At 50.1% G+C, this 9,596-nt stretch overlaps 1 protein-coding gene and 1 pseudogene across 1 annotated transcript; both read right to left on the bottom strand.

Annotated features, from left to right (window-relative positions):
- Positions 1 to 731: 731 nt before the first annotated feature.
- LOC123405139 (AP2-like ethylene-responsive transcription factor BBM1) lies at positions 732 to 2,215 on the bottom strand. The gene has a single exon (XM_045098951.1). It carries the CDS (start codon positions 2,213 to 2,215, stop codon positions 1,016 to 1,018), a length of 1,200 nt encoding a protein of 399 aa, XP_044954886.1. The 3' UTR covers positions 732 to 1,015.
- Positions 2,216 to 4,207: 1,992 nt separating this feature from the next.
- On the bottom strand, positions 4,208 to 8,274 carry LOC123405137 (annotated as a pseudogene).
- Positions 8,275 to 9,596: the final 1,322 nt, after the last annotated feature.

Raw genomic sequence — 9,596 nt, 5'->3', positions numbered from 1 at the left:
GATGAAGATTGATTGGCACAGTCCAACCTAAAGAACAAGACAATACTATAGGTAATGAACAGGCAGCTGCCGATATAGTAACTTATATAGATGAAGTATGGTTTAGTTAACCAACCACTGGCACGTTCGTCTAGCTTCTTGTTCTTCAGAATACCATGTACATAACATGGATATCAGAGTTCTAATTCCTAAATGGTGCACAAATCAGGTTATAATAAAGCCAGATCAACCGTAAAACGGAAATCAGAGGATGTGTGCATCACTCCATGCAGAGGCCAAGGGCTTCCCCTCTTTTCAAGAAAATAAATAAAATGAAAACCAAGTCATGGATGAAGAATTTGAGATATATATTAGATGTCAAGGACTGAAGGTTCTGATTCGATACAGGGCACTGAAAAAGGCCAGAAGGTAGTTTCTATCTGAAATTATTAATTTTGTTTCACTTTGTTCTAACAGTTCTAGAGAATTACGACCATGTATCTAGAAACCAAAATTCTGAACCAGATAAAATTAGGATGTTTGTTATCATCGAGCTCTATATCTGATATCTGTGAGCCAACCACTAACCCACCTGAGTAATGATGATGTATTTTGAATTATTATCTCTTCATCTAGACCATCTCAGAATGTGTACTGCACCGACATGGCGAAATTAGGCGCATCTATGCAAGATGTGCTTACCTATGATCCGTTGCTGTCAGCCTATGGTGTCGGTTACACATCTCACTAAATTTTCCTGCTGAATTCAACATTATTTTTCTGGTGAATCCAACATTATAAACCTAAGACATTGTAAGAATAAATTAATTGACATTGAAAATTAGTAAGACCTGATTACGATGTTGGAGCTTTGCGTCTACTGTCAATTCCCTTTGCAAGACTTGATAATAACAGAGCACAATCAGGTCAGACACAGACGTCCACTATCAAACTGAGATCATGATTCATGAACCATACCAAAAGCATGCATAGTGTTGCCTGAACATTTTCATGCATATGTAGGAGCACCTGTATGTTAAGCCACCATGTTGGTGAAGCCCATCTCCTCGAGGAGCTCATCCACCTGCTGCAACTCCACCGGGGGCAAGCCGGTCAAGAGATCGTCGAGCTGTCCATCTGGGGTGATGCTGTCCGGGAAGAAGCCAAGCGCTGGCGGCTCCACGAATTCGTTGAGGTTCATGGCCGACACCTCACCGTCATCCGCAGCGGCGGCCGAGCGTGGTTGCTTGAAGTTGGTTTCGGCTGCCGCACCGTGCATCCTGACAGCCGCTGAGTCGTATGCTCCGAAGATGTCCTCGGCGGCGCCGAAGGTGCGGAGCCACTGGTCGGCTCGCCGCACCGGGTCCCAGATCTGCGCCGAGTACTTCCCGCGATACCGGTGCACGCCGACGTGCCCCGACCGAGTGCCCGATGCCGCCACCTCCTTCCTCCAGGCCCGAATGTTCGAGCGCAGCTCCGGGAAGTGGTCCATGGGCGACTCCTCGCCGTCGATGGCAGCCGTGCGCGGTTGCTCGTAGTTGGTCACGGCCTTGGAGCCGTACAGCGTGACAGCCGCCGCGTCATGGGCTCTCGCGGCCTCCTCGCCCGTGGCGAAGCTGCCGAGCCAGTACAGCTTGGCTCGCCGCTCCGGGTCCCGGATCTGCGCGGAGTACCTGCCGCTCCGGGGATGACGGTACACGCCGCGGAACCCCGACCTGGGCGCAGCCCTCCCCTTCTTATTTTTCGCGGCGTCCCCCGGCGCCTCGCCCTCGCAGGACACGCGCGGGGGCGGCGCACCCCCGTCGTCGCCGTGACGGTCGGGGTCGGTGAAGGCCGCCGCCGCGCCGTGCAGCCCGATGGCTGCCACCTCGTCGGCCTCCTCGGCGGCGGTGCGGGTCCAGATCTGCGCCTTGTGCTCTCCGCTCGGGGTCCCGTGCACGCCGAAGAGCCCCGGGCGACGCCTCGTCGCAGCAGTCGCAGGATGCTGCTCGAAGTTGGTCATCGCGGCCGCGCCGTGGAGTCTGATGGCCGCCGCGTCGTACGGTCTGGCAGCCTCCCCGGCGAATTGCTGCTGCACCGTGTACTTCCCGGGGCACCTCAGGTGCACGCCGCGGAATCGCGGCGAGGAGCCCGGGCAAGCCGTCGCCTCCCCTGCGTTCGGGACAGGCCTGGACGCCGCCCGCTTCTTCCTGTTGGCCGTGGCCGAAGCCACGTCCTCATCGCGCTCCACCGCCATCAGAGCGCCGGCCCGAGAGGGAGCGCGTCGTCGGGTTCCTGGGGTTTTAGGGAGGCAGGTTCGGCGGAGCAAGAGGAGGAGGGGGTCTGTAGTCTGTTTAGTGTTTAATATTACCATCCGCAAAGAGCTGCAGCAGAAAAGTAGTTGTATAAGCAGCCTTCATTTAAGCCCTGTTTAAAATCATAATAGATTATGATAATTTAGATTATGAAGATAGATTAATCTAAATTGTGAAAATAGATTACATAATTTGGTTTATAAAAATAATCTAGATGAACATGTTTGGAGGCCAGATTATATAAACGGTAATCCAGATTTTACATTGCATAAAGGCTTGTTTGCCTTCTATTTTTTTTAAAAAAAAGCGGATGGCGGTGGTAGGATGTAATTATCTCCAACTTTACAATCATAATTGGTCATTAACAATCTATAATCTGATTTTAACTGGTGTAGAGTAGATTATGAGTTTTTAATAAGGGAATCGTTTCCCACCCGCGCGCCGGCCGAACCGACGCGCCGGTCGCTCCTGGCGCGCGCGGGCCCTTGCAACATTTTTGCCATCCGCGCGCTTCTCCGGTCAATGGATGCAACATTTTTCGTCTAAATATGTTGCAACCTGCGTCATTTTTGTTGCAGGCATTTTTTTTACTATATTTTGTCTCAGTAAAAAAGTTACATATACGTTTGGTTGCAACTCTAGTTCGTCGGATTTTTTGTTACAATCGATGTTTTTTACTTTTTGCTACAACCGTGTTAATTTTTGCTACAACCGGCATCATGTTTTGCTACAACCGTTTACTAAAAAGTTGCATACACGTCACGTAAATTTTTGTTACAACCGGCGTTTGACTTTTGCTACCACGTGTCATTAGCTTCTTTTTTTGCTACGATCACGTAGATATTTTTTTTGCTATAAATTTTGTTTTTTGTTGCAACCGTTGAAAAAATTGCTGCATGGCATCGAAATTTTGCTGCATAGGGAGGAAAATGTTGCATGCGGATCCAACGGTGCGAACGACGCGGGATTGGTGGATCCTGCGGCCCGCGCGCGGCCGGCCGAAAATCTGGGCCGGCGCGCCGGCGCAGATCATCCCCTTTTAATAATCTGTCCATCTAGTTTTTATAATCTACACCATAATCTATTATATTTAGGCCCTGTTTGAAACCATCCAGATTATATAATCCAGTTTTATAATCTATTCTGTCTCCAAACATGACAGATTATGGTGTAGATTACAAAACTAGATGGATAGATTATTAAAAACTCATAATCTACTCTACACCAGCTAAAATCAGATTATGGATTGCTAATGACCCATTACTCTTGTAAAGTTAGAGATAATTACATTCCTACCACCGCCATCCTCCTCTTTTAAAAAAACAGAGGACAGACAAGTCATTATGCAATGTAAAACCTGAATTACAGTTTATATAATCTGGTCTCCAAACATGCTCACATAGATTATTTTTATAAACCAGATTATATAATCTATCTTTATAAATCAGATTATCATAATCTACTGTGGTTCCAAACAGGGCCTTAGAAACAGAATAGATTATAAAAACTAAATTATATAATCTGGATTGTTCCAAACAGGGCCTTAGAAGTTTCCAGTAAAAATCCATATTCAGATTCGTAAAAAGAGTACTGTGGTAGTCTTAAAACATCCATTCGGGACAAAGGGAGTGTTATTTTTCAAACAAATATGTCTCACTTGTCATTGACCACAAGTCCACAACACGTATTGCCAATAATTCATTATTTCATACAATTTTGTTGAAACTCAGCTAGCTGAGTTTTAATAACTATCCCAGCCACTTTTTTAACTGTCCAATCATCACACATCAGATTGTGTCTTTTTTAAGTGGAACACCTTGCATTCCAATATTACGATGGACCAGCCAAATCGGCGGCCACAGCACGAGTTACATCATTCGGGAAGTTAGATTGCCACACTCGGCAATCATAGGCTCCCACCATTCCACGTGCCGCTAGCACATGCGCGCTGCGGTGTTACACATACGAGGACAGTACACCACCTGCCACTCCATAAAGCCGAATTGTAGACAAAACTTAGCCTCATGGAAGAGGATCCCCAACGGTCCCTGATCATGCGCAGTTGATGAGATAGCCTGCTGGAGGTTGGAGCAGTCCGTCTCGAAGATGACCCGACCCATCCCCTGATCCTCGGCAAAGGCGATCGCATGCCTCAAAGCTTCTGTTTCTGCTTGGAGCGGGTCTGTCAGGTGGGCTAGTCGCCCTGCTGCCAAACCAACCAGGGCTCCCTCATGATCTCGGGCGACAGCGCCCCAGCCTCCATCGCCAGTGCTGGCCGTATAAGCGGCATCCATGTTGATCTTAATAACTTCATCAGGTGGAGGCTTCCATCGCTCCATACGCTTCGGCTTGGGTTGTTTCTTCCCCAGGAACTCCACCCATTCCCTGGTCGTGGAGTTGATCAGTGCTCCCAACACTTCTGCTGACCGTCGCCCCTTTTTATGATTCACACTATTCCTCTCCGACCACCAACTCCATAGAAAGCAAATCACCCACAATTTATGTGTTTCCTGCAATCTGAAGATGGTCATCAGCATGTCCTTTGGGCTGTGGCACATCAGCAGCTCTCGCCATATCCGTTCCATTCCTACCTCCCTCCAAACTTGTTTCACCTGTTTACAGTTTAAAAAGAGATGTGCTCCATCCTCAGGTAGGCGGCAACACATGAGGTATTTCGTATCAAGCTCCACTCCCAGGCGTTCAACATTCCGAAGTAAAGGATGGCTATTGTGTGCTAGGCGCCACATAAAATGATGGACACGGGCTGGGCACCGGGTCTGCCACAACTGCTTCCAGAAACTCGCCTCTTGCCCCTGGTCTACTGAAGGTTCACCCGTTTGTCGGCCGCTCGATCTTCGTTGGAGCTCCATGTGCACCCTATATGCCGACCGCACCGAGAACATGCCCTTTGGATCTGGATGCCATGCTACAAAGTCGTCGTAATGCTCACATATGGGAATGCTAAGTATAGTCTTGACATCGGCAGGACAGAAAGTTTGGCGCACCAGCTGCTCGTCCCATGTGTTAGTTGTCAGATCAAGAAGTTCGGATACCTTCATCAGCAGATGTGGTCCCTGTAGGGTGCGAGGTTGACGGGGGTTGCTAGAGGGAAGCCAAGGGTCCGACCAGATGTTGATATTATCGCCGGATCCAACCCTCCATATCATGCCAGCTTTCAACACCTCCACCCCTTGCAGTAAGCTTCTCCACACATAGCTCATACCAGGTTGAGCAGTAGCTTGTAGCACGTCACCGTGAGGGAAGTACTTCGCTTGGAGAACACGGCCACACATGATTCAGGCACCTGGATGATTCTCCAAATCTGGCGTGCCAACAGAGACATGTTGAAGGCGTGTAGGTCCCGAAAGCCCAACCCCCCTTCTCCTTTGGTAGCATCATCCTCTCCCAGCTTACCCAATGGTGCCGGTCTTCTTCATCCTGGTTTGCCCACCAAAACTGGCATACCATCTGACGAATACTATCACACAATGCTTTCGTAAGATCAAAGCATCCCATAGCATATGTGGGCACCGCCTGAATTACAGCTTTGATAAGTACCTCCTTCCCTGCCTTTGTCAGTAGCTTGATTTTCCAGCCCTTCTAGATCTCCCAAATACGGTCCCTAAGGTATTCAACACACTTACGTCGCGATTGCCCGACATAGCTAGGTAAACCAAGGTACTTACCATGCTCCCCTTCCAAGTTCAGACCAAGCAATGCTAACATCTGATGTTTCCGTTGGTGCGATACATTTCGACTGAAGAGCACTGCAGATTTGTCCCTGTTAATCATTTGCCCAGAGCCACGCTCATACACTTGCAGTATTTTATTTATAACCCCAATACTCTCCGGGGTGGCCTCGAACAGCAGGAGTGAATCGTCCGCGAAAAGAAGATGGATGACCGTTGGCGCGGCTGGAACCACCTGTATCCCATGAATCTGACCAGTGTCCTCTGCTTGTTGCAGCAGAGCCGAAAGTCCTTCAGCACACAGGAGGAAAAGATACGGCAAGATCGGGTCACCTTGGCGCAGTCCTCTACCCGGGATCACCTGTTCCGTTTACTCCCCATTGACCTTGAACTGGAATCGCACCGTTCGAATACACTTGCTGATTAGTCCCACGAAACTTGGGGCAAACCCTAGCCGTGTCATCACCGTCTCCAGGAAGTCCCACTCGACATGATCATAGGCTTCATATCCAGCTTAAGCGCAGCATAGACACTGCTTCCCGATCTTTTCCTCTTCAGAAAATGTGTCATCTCATATGCTAAGATAGTGTTATCCGAGATGAGCCTCCCTCGTACGAAAGCACTTTGATTTGGTGAGATAACTTCCCCCAAGATGCATTTGAGCCTATTAGCTAACACCTTAGACACCAGCTTATAGACTACGTTGCAGAGGCTAATAGGGCGTAGATCCTTCATCATTTTCGGATTTTGAACCTTGGGGATAAGAGCCACCAGGGTATCGTTCCATCCCTCAGGTAAGCTGCCGCCTCGCAACACATGCAACACCTCGCGGGTCACATCATCACCAACTAGGTACCAGTAGTGCTTGTAGAAAATTGCACGTAGACCATCCACACCAGGGGCTTTCAGATCACCGATACTGTCCAGCGCCTCCTTGACCTCCTCCGCGGTGAACTCCTGTGACAGCCCGATGCCGACGTTCCAGAAGATTCCCCTTTATTTCCGTTTCCGTCGTGTGATTATTTTTTATTTGTTGCATGAACTTTTAGTTTGCATCATTGCATCTTGCATCATCTATTGCGTGTGTGTGTTTTGAGTGTGTGTGCTTCAAGTGCTCTTAGAGTCTTTAGTGCAATAGGAACTCCCCTCTCCTCTCCTGATTCTTTTGAGGCAATTCCAGTTTCTGATTTGCCTAAATAAAATGTTCCTCCTCTTTTAAGAAATATTCTTATTATATGGGTCAACCCTCTGGTTTTAGTTTTTATTTCTCCTTTTGTTTGTTTACAAATAGAGTCTCATTTTTATTTACAAAAGGGTTTATTTTTATTCTTCAAAAGGCCCCAATCTATTTTTTATTTATTGGGGTATGTTTTTAAGGAGCCCAAAAGTATTTTTTTTTATTTTGTTAAATTCTTTTCTTTTGTGTTTTTTTCTGTTTTTAAAAAAACAAGTAAGAGGGAGAGAGGAGGAGCTCAGTCGTGCCCGAGCCGGCCCAAAGCCCAGCCGCGTGCCCCAACCCTAGCGACAGAGGAAGGCCTCTTCCCCGTTTCTCCCTCCTCAGGCCCCTGCGCGTCGTCCTCCCAGCGTTCCTCTCCTCCCAGCCCCGATCCCATCTCTTCCCCGTTCCTCCCCACGCTCGATCCCTCGCCTCCGCTCGCCGCTCGCCGCTCGACAGGCCCTCGCCGCCGGAGTCCCTCGCGAGCACCCCCTGTCCCTGTTCCACCTCGCTCGCGCCAGGGCCCCTCGTCCCCCGCGAGCTCGCCGCAACCGCCGGCTTGTCCAGCGCCGAGCCGCCTTGGCCCTCTCCCCTGCCCGAGCCTGCCGCAGTTCCTGCGCCGCCCCGCCGTCGCCCTTGGCCTCCCGTCACCGGTGCACCGCCTCGCCTGCGCCGTCTCCCCGCGCCCCTGCTGCCGTCGTCGCACGCCGTGGTCGCCGCCCTGCGTGCCCGACCTCGCCACCGGCCTCGCCCTGTTGATGCGCGTCCTCTGCGCGCCGCCGTCCTCCGGAGCAGCCTGCCTCCATCCCCGCCGTTCCCCTGCCGAGCTTGTGCTGCTGCTGCTGCACTTTGTTGTTGCTGTTGCCAAGCCTGCATGTGTTGCTGCTGTTGATGTGTTGCTGCTAGATGCTGATGTGGCTAGTTGGTGTGCTGGCTTGCCTGCTGCTTGCTGGCGCCTTGCTCTTGTTGTGGTGTGTGCCGAGCTGTGCCATAGCTGATGTTGTCGCCGATGCTCTTGCTGCTTGCTGCCTGCCTGCTGACGCCTGTTGTAGTTGTGCCTGCTTGCGTGGCCTGCTAGTAGCTTGCTGCTTGCCATTGCTGCCGTTGTCGCTGCTGCAGTAGTTGTTGTGCTCGTGCTGTTGCTGTAACCTGATGTTCCTGTTGTCGCCTGCTGTTGCTGTTGTTCGTGCTGCCGGTAGATGCTAGGTTAGTTTCTACTTAGAGCTAGGCTGCTAGCTGCTGCTAGTAGCTCCTGCCTTGCTGCCTGCTAGCTTGCCATAGCTGCTTGTTGCTGTTGGCGCATGCTGCTGCGTAGCGTGCCGAGCGTTTGCTAGTGTTCGCCGAGGCCGATGCATGCTAGGTAGATAGTCGCCAACTACTTGTTGTAGCTGATGCTGTTGCGTAGTGCTTTTGTAGCAGCTTGTGTGCTCGCTTGCCGTTTTGCTTGCTAGGCAAGGTTGCCATGCTTGGCATGCTTGCTGTAGATGCATAGCTGTGTTTGCTGTTGCTTAGTGCTGTAGTTGCTATAGCTATTGCCCTGGCTGCTGCATGCCGATTGCCTTGCGTGAGGCTTGCATTTTGTTGCTGCGTGTTGCTGCCGCTTGCGTCGCCGCGTGCACCATCCCCGCTGCCGAGGAACGTCGACAAGATCGGCGAGTACTACGACGTCCTCGCCGTAACCCGAACATCGTCGGAGACGTGATCGACTACCGACGCCGAAGACCGTGAACCACGACGCCGAGCGAATGACTACCGTCGACGAGACCCGAGTACCACTACTTCCACGACGTCCACGACGATCGTTGATCTCCTTCACCGAACCGATCCGCTTCGAATCGCACACTTCGAAGGTATACCGATGAGACGTGTCGTGTATCGAACACAAGTGATGTATGAATATATGTATGTATGCACCGTATGTTGCCCGTTGCCCGTTGTCTTCTTTCGTCGTGCCTCAACACATGGGAACCCGAGATACGGGATCACCCCATTCTTTATTTAACGTTCCCGCACATGCTTCATATACGTTGGCACGATATCTCGACGAGTATCGGGATAGGTACGTTGCCGTGGCATCGTTTCAGTCTTGCCGACATAGTTCCCTTTTCGCTCGCCGTGGCGACATATGCTTCTTGCCCTTCTTGCCGTGATGTAATGAACTTGCATGCATAATGCATTCATGGCATAATATATTGTGTTGCATGTCTCTTGTGCCGTAGCTCCGTACTAAGTCCCATGTGTTAGCCGTCTAGGATGCCATGTAGGATCATCGCTACACCCTTGCCATGTTAACAACAATTTAATATTGTCGTGTAAATTAACGGGAGTGAATTAAATAATTAAACGTGGAGTTTCGTCGATATCCAACCCGTTGCATATCGAGCTTCATTTAATGTGTAGTGTTTGTGTGAGGTGTTT

Source organism: Hordeum vulgare, chromosome 6H, assembly GCF_904849725.1.
Source record: "Hordeum vulgare subsp. vulgare chromosome 6H, MorexV3_pseudomolecules_assembly, whole genome shotgun sequence".
Lineage (NCBI taxonomy): Eukaryota > Viridiplantae > Streptophyta > Magnoliopsida > Poales > Poaceae > Hordeum > Hordeum vulgare.
The sequence above is the reverse complement of the archived record's forward strand: the minus strand, read 5'-3'. Positions and strand labels throughout refer to the sequence as shown.

Excerpts from the sequence above, each read along its gene's own strand:
- LOC123405139 (XM_045098951.1), bottom strand. The coding sequence starts at position 2,215 with ATGGCGGTGGAGCGCGATGAGGACGTGGCTTCGGCCACGGCCAACAGG.